Genomic DNA, 20,468 nt, shown 5'->3' on the forward strand with positions numbered 1-20,468 from the left:
CCATCTCTGTGTTCTCCGGGTACTCCGGTTTCCTCACAGATTCCAAAAACATAATAGGTTAATTGGTGACTTCACAGGTTAATTAACTCCAATAATTAACTCCATAGTTAATTGGCGATAATTGGCGATGGTATGGTAGTAGGTAGGCGACTCCAAATTGTCCATAGGTATGAATGTGAGTGTGAATGGTTGTTTGTCTATATGTGCCCTGTGATTGGCTGGCCACGAGTCCAGGGTGTACCCCGCCTCTCGACCGAAAACAGCTGGGATAGGCTCCAGCAACCCCCGCGACTCTCGTGAGGATAAGCGGTAGAAAATGAATGAATGAATGTATTGCAATATTTGATTTGACTAATAATAGGCTATAGTCAACCACAAGACAGCGATCAATTCATTAATTTATGAATTTTTGAAACTTAATGACTGTATTATGGACTGAGTGGTTAGCGCGAACCACTCAATTTCCAAAAGTGGTTAAAATGGTTAAAATATTGCTTTATAGTCATATTATTATAACCGGGTCGAAACCGACCCTAACAATACAGTGGTCATAATTTCAACCAGACTGTTTTAAAATTTAGAAAAAAATATTTTTTTGTTTTTATTTTGTTGAAATAGAGTTTCCTGACAAAGTCAAAAAGCCTTAATGCAATAAATGAATGTTACGTGATTCTTTTTATGCATTAAAATGTAAAACGGTCGGTGCGACCCTAACACAAGAGGAGTGTTAATAACGACTCAGGATCCGAATCTGGACCACCAATTGTGAACCAGATGCACGAGTGCAGGCTGCATGAGTGCTGCCAGCACCGGGGGAGCTGTGGTTCATTGAGGGAAACGCTAATTCTAACATCCCCTGTGACCCTCGTGAGGGTAAGCGGTAAAAAATGAATAAATGAATGAATTTATAGCAAATGAAGTTCTGCAAGGGCAACCTTTACTGTATAAATATTAACCTATACAGACTGCAGCTGAAAAAACACCTATTTGACTCATCAAAAGTACATCTTCAAGACGTACTCTCTTCAAACCAGTATAGATTGTTTTATTTTTTCATGGCGCTTCGTGTTCTCGAAGGTAACAGAAACGTCTGAAGTTGAAGAGCAATACAACACTTGCCGCCCCCCCCCCCCACCCCTCCCTCGTTCCCTCACAATCCTCCTCCCCTGTCTTATCTCTGCTCCTTTGAAACAGCACCTGTTACAGCAGTACGGGAGCGCGCTGTCATGATGTAGCGCCGTAATACGTTGCCAGCAGCCACTTTCATTCTAGAGCCACCGCTGATGTGCAAACAAGCCAGGACGTCTTCATCCCGCGAGGGTTTAATGAGGTTTGGAGCGTTGTATTGTAAGGACGGAGATACGCCAGACCCCGAGTGATATTTTATATTTTTGTTGTTGTTTTTCATGTTGCCAAGTTACCGTTTGATGCTTATGTAGGATCTGACGTTTGATTGACCGCTTGTTGAAAAAATAAATGTCGACAGTAGCATGGAGGCATTGCACCTGGACAAAATGATTGATTTTCAGGTTTGCACATCAGCGTCTCATTTTTGAGTAATTATTAATGAATAAATATATTATTAGTAGGGATGATTGAGTACACCACTGTCTGTATCTGTTCACGTATATAAATAATCGGTATCCATATAATGTTATTATTATTATTGTTCATTCATTCATTCATTCATTTTCTACCACTTATCCTCACAAGGTTAGCGGGGGTGCTGGGGCCTATCCCAGCTGTCTTCGGGCTCGTTGTTATTATCTTAATTATTATTATTATTGTTCATTCATTCATTCATTCATTTTCTACCGCTTATCCTCACAAGGGTTGTGGGGGTGCTGGAGCCTATCCCAGCTGTCTTCGGGTGAGTTATTATTATTGTTATTATTATTATCATCGTTATTATTATCATCGTTATTAATATCATCGTTATTATTATTATTATTATTGTTCATTCATTCATTCATTTTCTACCACTTATCCTCACAAGGGTTGCGGGGGTGCTGGAGCCTATCCCAGCTGTCTTCGGACGAGTTATTATTATTATTATTATTGTTATTATTATTGTTATTATTGTTATTATTATTGTTCATTCATTCATTTTCTACCGCTTATCCTCACAAGGGTCGCGGGGGTGCTGGAGCCTATCCCAGCTGTCTTCGGAGGAGTTATTATTATTATTGTTATTATTATTATCATTATTATTATTATCGTTATTATTATTATTGTTCATTCATTCATTCATTTTCTACAGCTTATCCTCACAAGGGTTGTGGGGGTGCTGGAGCCTATGCCAGCTGTCTTCGGGCGAGTTATTATTATTATTGTTATTATTATTATCATCATTATTATTATTATTATTATTATCATTATTATTTACTATCATTATTTTTTATCATTATTATCATTTATTTTTATTATTTTACATTGTGTCAGTAACATGCAACAGCAACAAAATATTCTACAATTAATGTGATATTATTTAATGTTTATTAATTATACTAATATATGCATTGATAATTATGTTAAATGGACAATTATTCCTAATTAATGTTAATATAAAATATTTGACAAACATTTTACTCTGCATCCATGCAATATATGCAGTATATGTACAGTTAATATTTACTGTGTATATGTAAAAATTGTAAAAATATATATTTTGACTTTGCATTACGTACAGCAATTGAAATTGCGGCAAAATATCACATTTATTTCATAGTAATTTCATTTTCTACCACTTATCCTCACGAAGGTCGCGGGGGAGCCGGAGGGGTGGAGCCTATTTTTATAATTCCGTTCAGTTCAGTAACACTTGATGAAATGCGGCACCGAGTCCAAAGTGTTGTGCTGTCTAAACGCCTGCTGCCAAAAAATGATTATCTTTGACATTGAGATTGGGGGGGGGCAGTGCTAAAAAGTGTGGTAATTAAGAGAAAGTGATTGTTGTGTGCAAGTTCTTAATCATCACACACAGATTGGATCAGGTGCCAGCTGTGTATTACAATCTCATTCAGCACATTCTGTTATTTTTTTAATTTTTCCCAGGTTTTGTCTTTGTGACGTCTCAGGAGTTGCATACATCTGTTCCGACTCGTGCCGTGCTTTAGATATATGCACATGCCAAAAATAGCACATATCAGCAACTATTGTTTATGTCTTCTCTATGGACAATAACATAGACCGGGTATACTTTAGAGTAGTCCGTGTGTAGACGTTTATTATACTCAACCATTTTTTTTTTGAAGGGAGTGGATATTAGCCTGCTGATAATGCCACAATGCATGTTAGAATTAGCGTTTACGTCAATGAACCACAGCTCGTCCGGTGCTGGCAGCACTCATGCAGCCGGCACTCGTGCATCTGGTTCACAATAGATGGTCCAGATTCGGATCCTGAGTCGTTATTAACCCTCCTCTTTTGTACCAACTGTTTTATATTTTAATGCATAAAAAGAATCATATAACATTTGTTTATTGCATCAAAGCTTTTTGACTCTATTTCAACAAAATAAAACAAAAAATATTTTTTACTTAATTTTAAAACGGTCTGGTTGAAATTATGACCACTGTATTGTTAGGGTCGGTTTCGACCCGGTTATAATAATATGACTATAAAGCAATATTTTAACCATTTTTGGAAATCGAGTGGTTAGCGCTAACCACTCAGTCCATAATACAGTCATTAAGTTTCAAAAATTCATAAATTAATTGATCGCTGTCTTGTGGTTAACTATAGCCTATTATGAGTCAAATCAAATATTGCAATACATTCATTTTCTACCGCTTATCCTCACGAGGGTGCTGGAGCCTATCCCAGCTGTCTTCGGGCGAGAGGCGGGGTACACCCTGGACCAGCCAATCACAGGGCACATATAGACAAACAACCATTCACACTCACATTCATACCTATTGACAGTTGCTAATTAACCTAGCATGTTTTTGGAATGTGGGAGGAAACCGGAGTACCCGGAGAACATACAAACTCCACACAGAGATGGCAAAGGTTGGAATTGAACCTGGGTCTCCTAGCTGTGAGGTCTGCACGCTAACCACTAGATCACCGTGCCACTCTGACATTAATATATATGGGTCAAAATTCACCCGAACACCATAGATGTTTCTTTAGTAATTTAATACTAAAATGAGAAAATAAATAAAACTAATTAATTTAAGAGATATGTTCTATAGCTGTCAGTAATAAAAAAAATAATTCAATTTATTAATATGATTTTTTTAGGTTCATTTGACCATTTTTGGAAATTAAAATCGAGCCTTATAGTGACAAAAAAAGGCCTCCATGCCCACACCAAAAGTATTAAAACTATTATTTTCATGGATGAGGAAGCCTAAGAATGCTAACCAAGACATGAGAAATTTGATTGTAACTTATTGTTTTTATTTTATAACTGATTTAATACACGGGTCAAATCCGACCCGTTAATACCAGAAATCTAACACAAGAGGAAGGTTAACAAATACTTCTGATCTAAAATGCACAGCGGCTGTTTGTTTTACGACTTCTGCTCCTACGACATTCCGGCCCCCACCTACCTTCCTTCTCTCCCTGGAGTGCTGGAGCTGAGGCTCCTTCTCGTTAGTATTCCATCTCACAAGCCAACAAAGGGCGGAAACGCCTCTCTGGCTATCTCCATCTTTTTGTAGCGCTACGAAACGAGCCACACTTGAGCAGAGATGCAAACAATGTAAATGGATGGTAAACAACGCAAGATAATGATGCACTTTTGAGTGTGTTTTGGTGTGTGATGTTCCAAAAGGAGCTCATATCCTGCAGCCATTGTGTGAGTACTTGTGTACTGCGTGTGTGGAAGTATTATTTGTTTCATGTTAACACAAATTGATAGAAGAAAATATGATTAATAAATTGAAATTTAAAATAACCAAATACTATAAATGGCTGACACAGTGGGCAAGTGGTTAGCGCGCAGGCCTCACAGCTCGGAGACACGGGTTCGATTCCACCCTCGGCCATCTCTATGTGGAGTTTGCATGTTCTCCCTGTGCATGGGTGGGTTTTTTTTTCCGGGTACTCCGGTTTCCTCCCACATTCCAAAAACATGCTAGGTTAATTAGCGACTCCAAATTGTCCATAGGTATGAATGTGAGTGTGAATGGTTGTTTGTCTATATGTGCCCTGTGATTGGCTGGCCACCAGTCCAGGGTGTACCCCGCCTCCCGCACCGAAGACAGCTGGGATAGGCTCCAGCACCCCAGCGAGGATAAGAGGTAGAAAATGAATGAATGTATTTAATGTATTGCAGTATTTGACTTGACTAATAATAGGCTATAGTCAACCACAAGACAGCGATCAATTTATTAATTTGTGAATTTCTGAAACTTAATGATTGTACTATGGACTGAGTGGTTAGCGCGTAGGCCACACAGCTCGGAGACCAAGTTCGATTCCACCCTTGGCCATCTCTGGTCAGGTTTTCTCCGGGTACTCCGGTTTCCTCCCACATTCCAAAAACATGCTAGGTTAATTAGCGACTCCAAATTGTCCATAGGTATGAATGTGAGTGTGAATGGTTGTTTGTCTATATGTGCGCTGTGATTGGCTGGCCACCAGTCCAGGGTGTAACCCGCCTCTCGCCCGAAGACAGCTGGGATAGGCTCCAGCACCCCTGCGTCCCTCGTGAGGATAAGAGGTAGAAAATGAATGAATGAATGAATGTATTGTAGTATTTGATTAGACTAATAATAGGCTATAGTAAACCACAAGACAGCGATCAATTAATTAATTTATGAATATCTGAAACTTAATGACTGTATTATGGACTGAGTGGTTAGCACGTAGGCCACACAGCTAGGAGACCTGAGTTCGATTCCACCGTTGGCCATCTCTGGCCGGATTTTCTCCGGGTATATGTGCCCTGTGATTGGCTGGCCACCAGTCCAGGGTGTAACCCGCCTCTCACCCGAAGACAGCTGGGGTAGGCTCCAGCACCCCTGCGTCCCTCGTGAGTATAAGAGGTAGAAAATGAATGAATGAATGAATGTATTGTAGTATTCGATTAGACTAATAACATGCTATAGTAAACCACAAGACAGCGATCAATTAATTAATTAATGAATCTCTGAAACTTAATGACTGTATTATGGACTGAGTGGTTAGCACTTAGGCCACACAGCTAGGAGACCCAAGTTTGATTCCACCCTCGGCCATCTCTGGCTGGGATAGGCTCCAGCACCCCTGTGTCCCTCGGGAGGAAAAGCGGCAGAAAATGAATGAATAAATACTATAAATACTAAACCAGGCGACCCACCTGCTTTGCACCGCCATGCAAACCACACCTCCTCGTCTGGAGAGCGTTACCTCATAGCCAATCGCTGTTAATTAGCACTGAGAACGCGTGGGAGTGCGATGGGTGGGCTTCAAGCCGTCTCCCACAGTCCTCTGCAAATTAGCGTCTGCATGTCTTATGAAACAACTTCAAACGTTGTGTAACTGACGCAGACACTAGGGAGGGAACATGCTGAATCTTCCTGAGGGGGACTCTGTTTTTTTATTATTATTATTTTTTTAATTCATTTAAATAACTCCACTTCCCTCATATGGATCAACCCCCGACACGCTCAATAAATTAAGACGCAATATTTAAGAATTCATTAACTTTTTAAACTTTGCTGCTTTACCAGGGGGAGGCCTCATAAAATATGCAATTGTTCTCATTTATCCTCGAAGACGATACACTGTACACACAGTATGTTAATAATTTACGCCAGCTATTCGTCTCTTTAATGGCGTTGCGCTCACCTCATGAATTCACGCTGCTGCCGACGGGTTTCAACTGGTGTCTTACTTAAACTGATTGGGAAATTGCATTTTAAATTGCAGCACATTTAGCATGGACTCAGGTTGAATATATTACCTCATGTGACACATTATTAAGTGTATAATAGTCTGCAAAGAGTCCCCATTGTTATTATAGTAATACGTTTGATTCATAGTTAGCATAAATAGAAATGCACCAGGTAATGTTTATTATTGTATTTATATATGTATTATATGCATATATTTATTCATATATTTTATTTGTAATTTTAAATGAATAATTGGCTACCTTATGGTAAAAAAACAATAGTATTAACTATTATTATTATTATTATTATTATTACCGTGTGTATTATGTGAAGTTCTACAAGAAAGATGGAAAAAATCAATAGATAAGATGTTATCAATTAATAATATTTTTATTCTATATTTATTATTTATTGAAGTATATAATATAAAAAATAAATCAATATGTAATAATTAATGTTTGAATTATATATGTATTTTTATTTATTGATTTAAAAAAAATACATTTTCTCCATATTTTTCAATCTTGTTATATTGTATCTGGTTAAAGAAAGGTTAAAAATTTTATTTAATTATTAATAAATGGAAAAAAACCAATGATAATATTAATAATTATTATTATAATTAATAATAATAACATTATTATTATTATTATTATTATTATTATTATTATTATTATTATTATTATTATTATTATTATTATTATTATTATTATTATTATTATTATTATTATAACAATATACATAAAAATAATGATGATAATAACCCGATAATTATTTAACAATAATTATTATTATTTTCTATTTTTATATACTTTCTATCTCTGTCTTGCAGAACGCGTTATTATTATTATTATTATTATTATTATTATTATTATTATTATTATTATTATTATTATTATTATTTTACTTTGTATCAGTAATATTACACTAAATATTCTACCATTAATATGATATTATTTAACTTTTATTATTATTACTATTATTATTATTGTTATTGTTATTATTATTAACAATGGAATAATAAGTACTTACACATTTTCTACAAACTGCGCACTCCTTTAATACTAACCAGCATATTGTATATTTTTTAATGTTCACTAAAAGCATAAAGAGAGTATTTATTTCAGGCTCAATTTATTAATATTATTATTTATTTGTTGGTATTACTTCAACGTGAACCTCCAGGCTCTCACTTCCTGTCTGCCTGGCTGTTAAACAGGAACTCATTGTAATGGTAACAATGGATGGGATGGCGTGACCATGTGGGATGTGAAGTGGATCAAGCTTACACACACACACACACACACACACACACACACACACACACACACACTAAGTTGTCATCTGTGTCTACTTTGCCCCTGCAGCTTTGCAGAGATTCCCAAATTCTTTCAGCATCATTTTTCTTCCAGCTGGGTTTTTTTTTTATTATGTATTTATCTATTTATTTGTGAAAATGTGCTATCACTGCACTGCCAGAGTGCGGCGGAGATGATACTGGTTTTGATGATCAAGACTTGATAAGGTGGGCCCCCCTTTTAGATGACAAGGTGACACTATCTAACAAGGTCTGCAACACCCACGTTGAGCGGGTTTCTTGTCGGGCATCAAATTCGACATATTTGCAGTTGTTGGATTCGACTCCAGTTACTGCATGAAAGGCAACTATACTGCTATGTAAAATGCTTACTACTGCAATATGCAGTTTTTACAGCAGTATAGAGGTACTAGCCACTGACAATGAGTCATTCATTCATTCATTTTCTACCGCTTTTCCTCACGAGGGTCGCCGGGGTGCTGGAGCCTATTCCAGCTGTCTTCGGGCGAGAGGCGGGGTACACCCTGGACTGGTGGCCAGCCAATCACAGGGCACATATAGACAAACAACCATTCACACTCACATTCATACCTATGGACAATTTGGAGTCGCTAATTAACCTAGCATGTTTTTGGAATGTGAGAGGAAACCGGAGTACCCGGAGAAAACCCGGCCAGAGATTGCCGAGGGTGGAATTGAACTCGGGTCTCCTCGCTGTGTGGCCTGCGCGCTAACCACTCAGTCCATAATACAGTCATTAAGTTTCAAAAATTCACAAATTAATTAATTGATCGCTGTCTTGTGGTTGACTATAGCCTATTATTAGTCAAATTAAATACTGCAATACATTAAATACATTCATACATTTTCTACCTCTTATCCTCGCTGGGGTGCTGGGGTGCTGGAGCCTATCCCAGCTGTCTTCGGGCGAGAGGCGGGGTACACCCTGGACTGGTGGCCAGCCAATCACAGGGCACATATAGACAAACAACCATTCACACTCACATTCATACCTATGGACAATTTGGAGTCGCTAATTAACCTAGCATGTTTTTGGAATGTGAGAGGAAACCGGAGTACCCGGAGAAAACCCGGCCAGAGATGGCCGAGGGTGGAATCGAACTCGGGTCTCCTCGCTGTGTGGCCTGCGCTCAGTCCATAATACAGTCATTAAGTTTCAGAAATTCATAAATTAACTAATTGATCGCTGTCTTGTGGTTGACTATAGCATGTTATTAGTCTAATCAAACAACCATTCACACTCACATTCATACATGCTAATTAACCTAGCATGTTTTTGGAATGTGGGAGGAAACCGGAGTACCCGGAGAAAACCCACGCATGCACGGGGGAGAACATGCAAACTCCACACAGAGATGCCCGAGGGTGGAATTGAACCCTGGTCTCCTAGCTGCGAGGTCTGCGCGCTAACCACTCTCCACCGTGCCGCCCTGACAATGAGTCAATACACTGCTATTATTAGAAGATATTCGCCTACAGTCAACAGTGTGGTGGTCTGGGGCTGCATGAGTGCTGCCGGCAGTGTGGAGTTTAAAAAATAAAAATACTGTAATAAAAATGTGACTGACGTTCTGACTTTATCTTTTTGTCTTTATGACATTGGGATTACCGGCGCCAAAAGTTCAGACGTCGTCAGGACAGTGTTTACACGACTCTTGCAACCATAGCTTTATCACTTACATCACTCCCGAGTACTCTCCATCTCAGCTTCTCCACCAGGACCTGGCCTTCCTGTCACTCATTTGCTATCAGGCATGCTACAGACGGCCTTTTTTTTACTCCTTCCTGACAGTTCCTGTTCCATCCCCCTCGGTCCTTAGCTTTCCTGTACTTCGCTTTTTTTTGGGTTCATTTGTCACCTGACTGTTTGTTTTTGTGTGTGTCCTGCAGGTGTAAGGAAGGCTACCACGGTCTACGGTGTGACCAGTTTGTACCCAAGACCGATGCCATCTTGTCCGACCCAAGTATGTCCTCTTTTTGAATTTTTTTGTTTTGTATTTGTGTATTTAACGGTGACACCAACCAATAAGGTGATTGGGTAAAAGAAACAAAAATAGCTTCAGTTTTAGGTAATAATGATAATAATTATTAATCATATTACACATAACCCATTCTCTTACATAATACAGTAATCCCTTGCCACAATTTCACAGATTCACTCAAGCCAGAGATGGCCGAGGGTGGAATCGAACTCGGGTCTCCTAGCTGTGCGCTAACCACTCAGTCCATAATACAGTCATTAAGTTTCAAAAATTCATAAATTAATTAATTGATCGCTGTCTTGTGGTTGACTATAGCCTATTATTAGTCTAATCAAATACTGCAATACATTCATTCATTCAGTCATTTTCTACCACTTATCCTCACAAGGGATGCAGGGGTGCTGGAGCCTATCCCAGCTGTCTTTGGGTGAGAGACGGGGTACCAGCCTCACCAGCCAATCACAGGGCACATATAGACAAACAACCATTCACACTCACATTCATACCTATGGACAATTTGGAGTCGCTAATTAACCTAGCATGTTTTTGGAATGTGGGAGGAAACCGGAGTACCCGGAGAAAACCCGGCCAGAGATGGCCGACTGTGGAATCGAACTTGGGTCTCCTCGCTGTGCGCTAACCACTCAGTCCATAATACAGTCATTAAGTTTCAAAAATTCATAAATTAATGAATTGATCGCTGTCTTGTGGTTGACTATAGCCTATTATTAGTCTAATCAAGTACTGCAATACATTCATTCATTCATTCATTTTCTACCGCTTATCCTCACAAGGGATGCAGGGGTGCTGGAGCCTATCCCAGCTGTCTTTGGGTGAGAGACGGGGTACCAGCCTCACCAGCCAATCACAGGGCACATATAGACAAACAACCATTCACACTCACATTCATACCTATGGACAATTTGGAGTCGCTAATTAACCTAGCATGTTTTTGGGAATGTGGGAGGAAACCGGAGTACCCGGAGAAAAACCCACGCATGCACGGTGAGAACATGCAAACTCCACACAGAGATATCCGAGGGTGGAATCGAACTCATGTATGTATAATATGTCAGAAATATAATAAAAACGTCAATCTGCCGCCATAGAAAATGTATATGTGATGTCAAATAGGAGAAATAACAACTCCCACAATGAAACATGGACGCCACAAGGGACGTATAAAGCACATAGTATTTTTGCGACGCTGACTTGTGACCCAATTAACTGGCTCTCATAGGGCCCTGCTGGTATCAAACACACGGTACGAGGAGAAATGAAGCTTTTTGTGACGCACACTTACATAAAAAAGCACGCATTCATAAAAACGGCTGCCTTGTGGGAAAGGCTGAAAGTCCTTGTATCTTTAACTCGGGATGTTTTTTTTTCATTGTACATGCATGTCAACGTGATAAAGATCTCCCATAGAAATGTTTGCAGTCACAGGAGTAGAAAAAGAAAAGAAGCTGTGTCAAGCAACGGTACTCTGAGTTGTGTATTTGGAGTATCTGTTTTGGTGTATGGGTTTAATAACTCTGGCATCCATCTGTGTGCCCATCTGTTAGTCGGATTAGGCAAAACTGGAGGGCTGATCCATCTCTGAAAGCCTTGTTTAAACACAATATTAGTCAAATTGACGAACAAATATTGCATACGTAGGGCTTTTCAACATGTGGCACGCCGAGACGATGTCACACGGTCATTTTTGTCTTCGAAATAGGGAGAATGAAATCGTCATCTTCCTATGATAACAAGAGTTTTACCGTTGGTTGTGTTATGAGATAATTCCAACCTGCAATAAAAGTCTGTTTGTCCAGCGATCAAGTCTGGTGCTTGTGTATCTCACCGACATTACACTAACAGTACCTAGCAGAGTATACTAACAGAGTACCGCATATCATCATGTCTTCCAATGTGTTTTCTGAATGCCTTATACTTGCAGCTTATCTTTATGCTGGAAAATGTTGTATTTAGGCAAAACGTATGTAAAATCTGATACATATTTTACGAATAACACGCCAGATTCAACCATTTATTAACTCATACATTCTTGAAAAGCGCGCAGGCCACACAGCTAGGAGACCCGAGTTCAATTCCTACGTCCCTTGTGGCGTCCATGTTTCATTGTGGGAGTTGTTATTTCTCCTATTTGACACCACACATCCATTTTCTATGGCGGCAGATTGACGTTTTTATTATATTTCTGACATATTATACATACCTGAGTTCGATTCCACACTCGGATATCTCTGTGTGGAGTTTGCATGTTCTCACCGTGCATGCGTGGGTTTTCTTCGGGTACTCCGGTTTCCTCCCACATTCCAAAAACATGCTAGGTTAATTAGCGACTCCAAATTGTCCATAGGTATGAATGTGAGTGTGAATGGTTGTTTGTCTATATGTGCCCTGTGATTGGCTGGCTGGCCACCAGTCCAGGGTGTACCCCGCCTTTCGCCCCAAGACACCTGGGATAGGCTCCAACACCCTTTAGACCCTCGTGAGGATAAGCGGTACAAACTCCACACAGAGATGGCCGAGGGGTGGAATCAAACTCGGGTCTCCTAACTGTGTGGCCTGCACGCTAACCACTTTTCCACCATGCATCCCAATTTTGAATGTGATGTTCTTTAATGTGGGATAGGTTCCTGCACCCCCGAAACCCTTGTGAGGATAAGCAGTACAAACTCCACACGGAGATGGCCGAGGGTGGAATCGAACTGTGTGGCCTGCACGCTAACCACTTGTCCACCGTGCATCCCAATTTTGAATGTGATGTTCTTTAATGTGGGATAGGTTCCTGCACCCCCGCGACCCTCGTGAGGATAAGCGGTACAAACTCCGCACAGAGATGGCCAAGGATGGAATCGAACTCGGGTCTCCTAACTGTGTGGCCTGCACGCTAACCACTTGTCCGCTGTGCATCCCAATTTTGAATGTGATGTTCTTTAATGTGGGATAGGCTCCAGCACCCCCCAAGACCCTCGTGAGGAAAAGCGGTAGAAAATGAATGAATGAATGTTCTTTAATGTGGGATAGGCTCCAGCACCCCCCAAGACCCTCGTGAGGAAAAGCGGTAGAAAATGAATGAATGAATGTTCTTTAATGTGGGATAGGCTCCAGCATCCCTCACAACCCTCGTGAGGATAAGCGGTACAAACTCCGCACAGAGATGGCCAAGGATGGAATCGAACTCGGGTCTCCTAACTGTGTGGCCTGCACGCTAACCACTTGTCCGCTGTGCATCCCAATTTTGAATGTGATGTTCTTTAATGTGGGATAGGCTCCAGCACCCCCCAAGACCCTCGTGAGGAAAAGCGGTAGAAAATGAATGAATGAATGTTCTTTAATGTGGGATAGGCTCCAGCACCCCCGAAACTCTTGTGAGGATAAGCAGTACAAACTCCACACGGAGATGACCGAGGGTGGAATCGAACTGTGTGGCCTGCACGCTAACCACTTGTCCGCCGTGCATCCCAATTTTGAATGTGATGTTCTTTAATGTGGGATAGGCTCCAGCACGGCAGAAAATGAATGAATGAATAAAAAAACTAAACCATTATCATTGTTTAGGAAGCCATATTGTACCAAGCAGCCAGGACATTCTTGGTTTTATGGTTGCCGTCTCACCTTTCTGTGCCGGAATTGCCAATAAAGTACAGGAAAGCCAAAGAAAAAGCAAAACAATTATGGAATCATTACTCTGAATGCTAACAAAAAGTGAATATTTGACTAAAATTTGACCAGCAGGACAGATGAATCTCTAAATTCACCCAGATTACCCAGAGTTCAGAGGATTATCCTGCTTTCAAAAGCCAAATCACGCCCTAACACACATGCAGTACATGCACACACTTAATAGCAGCTATAAGTGGGACAATTCATTGTTGTTTATTTTCAGATGCACAAATTCACCAGAAATTGACTCTCGGCCGTCATGCAGTCGGTAGCTTCAAATCACTCTCTGACGTCGGGGAGGAAAAAAAAAAAAAAAAAAAAAAAAAAAAAAAAAGTTCTGTCATCCACAAAACCCACCGCCTCACCTCGAGCATCTTTACAATCACACTCCATCCATCAGCTCCCCGCGCCTTTTGTCTCGCTATTGACTCTCCACAAGTGAGCATCCTCTGTGAGATACAAAGACGAGCGCAAACGACAGGTCCCAAGCGTCTTTGCAGCTCACAGTTAAAAAGAGAACACAGCACTGCAGGGAAGCTAGCTTTGGAAATGAGGTGGGGAGAAGGTGAGAGGGTCTTGCATTGGTTCACAGTGGGGGGGGGGGATGGTGGTTCCATCTTTAATTGGACTCGTGGGAGTCCGGAAGGTATGCAATTTAGCTTAAAGCTGGATGAGTCACCTACTTGCTTAAAATTAAGGACACGGGCCATCGACAGTGTGGATTCAGGACACTTTCTCCTTAGAGATGGTAGAAGGGATACTGTATATTCAGAATAAATGGGTATAAAAACTTCATTTAGGGATATTTTATTTTGAATTTATTTCAGATTTATTTGTTTATTCATTCATTCATTTTCTACCGCTTATCCTCACAAGGTATTTTGAGCTCGCATAGTAGTTGGTTAATATTCTGCATCATACATTGGTAGTGTATTGTCTGGTTGATGTGGCACAATACTCTTACTGTAGTACTGTAGTTATATATGCAGTATATGTATTTTGGAGCCTATCCCAGCTGTCTTTGGGAGAGAAGCGAGGTACATCCTGGACTGGTTGACAGCCAGCCAATCACAGGGCACATATAGACAAACAACCATTCACACTCACATTCATACCTATGGACAGTTTGGAGTCGCTAATTAACCTAGCATGTTTTTGGAATGTGGGAAGAAACCGGAGTACCCGGAGAAAACCCACGCATGCACAGGGAGAACATGCAAACTCCACACAGAGATGGCCGAAAGTGGAATCGAACTCCGGTATCCTAGCTGTGAAGCATGCGCGCAAACCACTCATCCGCCATGCAGGAAATTGATTAATTTATTCCTTTTCTACCGCTTATCCTCACAAGGGTCACGGAGGGTGCTGGAGCATATCCCAGCTGTCTTCTTCAGGCGAGAGGCGGGGTACACCCTGGACTGGTGGCCAGCCAATCACAGGGCACATATAGACAAACAACCATTCACACTCACATTCATACCTATGGACAATTTGGAGTCGCTAATTAACCTAGCATGTTTTTGGAATGTGGGAAGAAACCGGAATACCCGGAGAAAACCCACGCATGCACGGGGAGAACATGCAAACTCCACACAGAGATGGCAGAGGGTGGGATCAAACCCTGGTCTCCTCGCTGCGCGCTAACCACTCGACCGCCGTGCCACCAAGTACAGATGCAGATACAAATAAACTAATATTGTACCATGAAAATTGTACCATCCTCACAACGGTCACCTTGGTGGGTGCTGGAGCCTATCCCAGCTGTCTTCTTCAGGTGAGAGGCGGGGTACACCCTGGACTGGTGGCCAGCCAATCACAGGGCACATATAGTCAAACAACCATTCACACTCACATTCATACCTATGGACAATTTGGAGTCGCTAATTAACCTAGCATGTTTTTGGAATGTGGGAGGAAACCGGAGTACCCGGAGAAAACCCACGCATGCACGGGGAGAACATGCAAACTCCACACATAGATGCAGGGAATCGAACCTGGGTCTCCTAGCTGTGAGGTCTGCACGCTAACCACTCGACCGATTTATTGGTTTATTATTATGGAATTTCATCAGTCAGGCAAAGAATGGAACCTCAGTTATGTACTTGCCTTGGTTTGCGTACATATTCTGGTTAGTGTACAACATGTTGTGCTATTGTTTATGACAAAATGTCCATCTTATTATTATGCTAACAATGGAAAACCAGTTCTTCAGTGTTTTCTGCGGCAGAACTACAATTGTAAAACTATCAAATAAATATTTATGGGTATCCGGAACAGATTAGTTGGATTTGCTTTATTTCTTATGGGAAAAATTTATTCAGTTAGAGTACGTTTCAGTTTGAGTCGGCCATTGTGGAATTGACTAATAACGCTAACCAAGGTTCTACTGTACTATGATTCAGATTCAGACTAAATGAGCTGCAAAACAGTCAAACCGAAAAGCAGGTATCTCCAAAAGTAAGTTGTTTTTTTTTAATCCCCAAAATTACAGAAATATCAAAAAAAATATTTTTTTCAATATCGTTTTAGTATAATTTTTTTGTATTTATTTTAGATGGCAAATTGCAGTAGATTGATTTTATGTTTACGCTAAAAGAACCGCAGTTCCCGTGTGCTGTACCAGAAGTAGTGAATTTCTGAACGTTCGTGTCACGTTTTGATAGAACCATCGTGTTTTGATCTAACAAATCTTCAATAATTTTGCTGAAATGTAAAATTTTTTTAGCTTCTGCTTAGACGTTAACACAACACAACGCAGCAGCTGTTTACCTCTTATGAAAAAACAGCCATATGTCAAGAGGGAGCACCGGAATTGCAAGGTTTATAGTGTGTGTTTATTATTATGCGTATTATCATCACAGTCCTGTTCCCACAACATTGTCACGTTTTATGTTGCATATCATGAGATCTCATGACTCCCCTTGTGCATATACAAGTGAATGGAGTGAGGTTCCCCGGGGTGATGAAGTTAGCGCATACTGTATGCATCCTCTCTGATTTGATATAACTTTGATGTTTACATGTAGATACATTCATATTTCATGTTTCAAATGCCCGTTCTTTGTCTTAAGAGGCTGAAATGCGAGCAAAATGTTTTTTTTTTTGTGAAATGCGAAGCTCAGAGCTAAATATATTACAGTGTATTTACACAGGATATTGCGCGCAGTTGCACACATTGGCTGCATTCCTTGTTCATCCAAGTAAAGGATGGGATTATGGATTTGATTCATGGCGTCATTGTCTTCCTTCCCGCGGCCAGATTCCCGTCTCGTAATCAGGCCGAGAGCATCTGACACAGGTATTCTTTCGTCTCGCTCGAAACACTGTAAACGACTACCCGGGGGTGCTTTGCATCGCCAGCGCCGAGGATTGAACGCCTTCTGTTATTATGATTGGTGAATGCCTTCAGACAAAACAACGCCAAGAGGAAGCGGACGCCTGAAGTGTCGACTGTAGCCAAGAGCGACGGCGGAGAACGGATAATCGAGATCAGGTGGCATTGCAAAAAGATGCTTCGTCTCCGGGTTTTTTTGCGGGACGCACGAGGGGACGGCGTCTAAAGGGTCTAAAGGTGCATCTCAAAGCATCCCGTGGATAATGTCCTCCTTCGGGAATTGATCAGGCGGTGACTATCTTAATCATTCACTACGCCGAGCTTGACTGTGAATCAGATAGAGCGTGAAATAAAGGCTGACATTTGTTTATTAATCCTTGAGGGTCCTGGAGATAAATCTGGAAGTGGACTTCATTGTGTTCAATAAAAAATAAATAAATAAAATGATGAGCGCCATCCTCTCAAATACAACCCGGTTTGAGTTCCCTCCCCGGGGGCGGTTCATTTGCAGGGAGGACGCCATCAGTCGACCAGAACAAACACTTGCGAGTGCAATTCCGGATGCTTTATAATGCCTTTAAATTACTTCACTGATTATATGTTTATTAGGCACAGCGGGTGAGGTCAATCTTTTTTTTTTGGGGGGGGGGGGTTATTTATAAAAATGCAGCCTTTGTAGATGTTTGTCAGTCGTATGACTTTGATGGTGCATGAGCGTTGCTGGTGTTGCCATGGCAATGCAGCAGTCTATGTGTTTTATGTAATATGCTGTCAATTCGTTTTGCTAGCCAGACTTCCTTATATGGGCATGCCCGGTTACAATCAGTCGGTCTGCCCTCCGTTTTTGTCTTGGGCGTGTGTCCAGAGGTGGACTGTTGGTGGAATGAATTAACACAGTTTTGGAAATCCAAGGAAATACAGCTGGAATAGGTGCAGATTCTAGAAGATCTAAAAAGCTTTCCGTTCAGGTTTCTTTATGCTTCTTTATAGGCCATCTCCGTGTGGAGTTTGCATGTTTTCCCCGTGCATGCGTGGGTTTTTTCCGGGTATTCCGGTTTCCTCCCACATTCCAAAAACATGCTAGGTTAATTAGCGACTCCAAATTGTCCATAGGTATGAATGTGAGTGTGAATGGTTGTTTGTCTATATGTGCCCTGTGATTGGCTGGCCACCAGTCCAGGGTGTACCCCGTCTCATGCCTGAAGAAGACAGCTGGGATAGGCTCCAGCACCCCCCAAGGTGACTGTTGTGAGGATGGTACAATTTTCATGGTACAATATTGGTTTATTTGTATCTGTATCTGTACTTGGTGGCACGGCGGTTGAGTGGTTAGCTCGCAGCTAGGAGACCAGGGTTTGATCCCACCCTCGGCCATCTCTGTGTGGAGTTTGCATGTTCTCCCTATGCATGCGTGGGTTTTTTTCCGGGTACTCCGGTTTCCTCCCACATTCCAAAAACATGCTAGGTTAATTAGCGACTCCAAATTGTCCATAGGTATGAATGTGAGTGTGAATGGTTGTTTGTCTATATGTGCCCTGTGATTGGCTGGTGAGGCTGGTACCCCGCCTCTCACCCAAAGACAGCTGGGATAGGCTCCAGCACCCCTGCATCCTTTGTGAGGATAAGAGGTAGAAAATGAATGAATGAATGAATGTATTGCAATATTTGATTAGACTAATAATAGACTATAGTCAACCACAAGACAGCGATCAATTAATTAATTTATGAATTTTTGAAACTTAATGACTGTATTATGGGCTGAGTGGTTAGCGCGCAGGCCACACAGCTAGGAGACCCGAGTTCGATTCCACCCTCGGCCGTCTCTGGCCGGGTTTTCTCCGGGTACTCCGGTTTCCTCCCACATTCCAAAAACATGCTAGGTTAATTAGCGACTCCAAATTGTCCATAGGTATGAATGTGAGTGTGAATGGTTGTTTGTCTATATGTGCCCTGTGATTGGCTGGTAATCAGTCCATGAAGAAGACAGCTGGGATAGGCTCCAGCACCCCCGCGACCTTTCGTGAGGATAAGTGGTAGAAAATGAATGAATGAATGAATGAATACTACCATATCTAAAATGGTGGACGAGTGGTTAGCACGCAGGCCACACAGCTAGGAGACCCGAGTTCGATTCCATCCTCGGCCATCTCTGTGGGAAGTTTGCATGTTCTCTAGGTTAATTGGCGACTCCAAATTGTCCAGGGTGTACCCCGCCTCTCGCCCGAAGACAGCTGGGATAGGCTCCAGCAACCCCCATGCGACCCTCGTAAATTACTCTGTACTGAATTCAACAAAAGTTGACCAGTCAAGCGTTCTCCGAAAAAGTACTCCAGTTCCAAGGACCGTTTTTATTATTTTTCCTCAAAGGTTTTACAAGCTATTCCTGTTGACAGATTCCCACCATCAAACCATCAAAATCCATCATATTTTTCAAAGAACGCCAAAAGCACCAAATAATCTGTCGGCGGCTCAGCAAGCTGCATTCTATTTAAGAGTGGGCCCACCTCTGTCAGAAAAGCAATTACTGGTGAGCGCTTTCATTTTAATTTAAATGAGATTACATTACAGTCGCATGAAAAACTGAGGCACTGTCGGAATAGGGTGGGGGGGGGGTATGGGTACTGCTTTTTTTTATCAGCCCCCCCCCCTTCCCTGCCTCCCTCCAGCAGCACTAAGATTCAACGTAGCTGTTTGAGGGCGTATGTCACAGTATGTGAGAACATGCCTATGTGAGATAGCGCCACGCATCCTCAAGCTAGCAGCTTGTGAGACGGAAAGGGGGAACAATTACCGCAATGCTTCCAGCTCAAATCAATATAAGAAGTCGGGAAAAGAAAAAAAAAAAAAAAAAAGTCTTTACAAAAGAGCAGCAGCCAGCAGTGACATAAAGCTTTACGATGTGTCATTTTTCAACTTTTATTTTCACCGCCTCGCTCTAATCCTTGCAGCGACTTGCTTGTTTTCATTCAAACAGGATGCAAGGATGCTTGCTGTTAAACACCTACTTTTTTTTTTATCTCTCCAAAGTTGATTTCTTTGACTTCTGGTGGTTGGTTTGTGGTAGTTTGCAGGATCAGACAATAATGGCACCACTTTGTTGCATGTGCATGTGAAGAACGTGCAAAGTTTTGGTTGCATAGCGGAATAAAAATGTAAAAAGATGAATAATATTATCAATTTAAATGCAAATGCTAAGAGACAATTCCACAAAATATCACCTCACTTAACTACTTGTAGCATGAATGAATTTATTGTTACTTTAACTTTTTGCAGTTACTCTTACTTTTTAAAGTTGGCACAGTGCCGTT

At 41.1% G+C, this 20,468-nt stretch overlaps 1 protein-coding gene across 1 annotated transcript in view; it reads left to right on the forward strand.

The window, feature by feature from the left end:
- The window catches only part of nrg3b (neuregulin 3b), a 241,533-nt gene that overhangs the window by 184,685 nt on the left and 36,380 nt on the right, over positions 1-20,468 (forward strand). The window contains exon 3 of the mRNA XM_058061816.2: positions 10,060-10,133. Within this exon, the coding sequence (XP_057917799.2) occupies positions 10,060-10,133 (74 nt within the window). The remainder of the gene's footprint in view (positions 1-10,059; positions 10,134-20,468) is intronic.

The sequence above is a fragment of the Doryrhamphus excisus genome, unplaced genomic scaffold (assembly GCF_037039965.1).
Source record: "Doryrhamphus excisus strain RoL-2023G ecotype Guam unplaced genomic scaffold, RoL_Dexc_Guam_v1.1 HiC_scaffold_24, whole genome shotgun sequence".
NCBI classification, from domain to species: Eukaryota; Metazoa; Chordata; class Actinopteri; order Syngnathiformes; family Syngnathidae; genus Doryrhamphus; species Doryrhamphus excisus.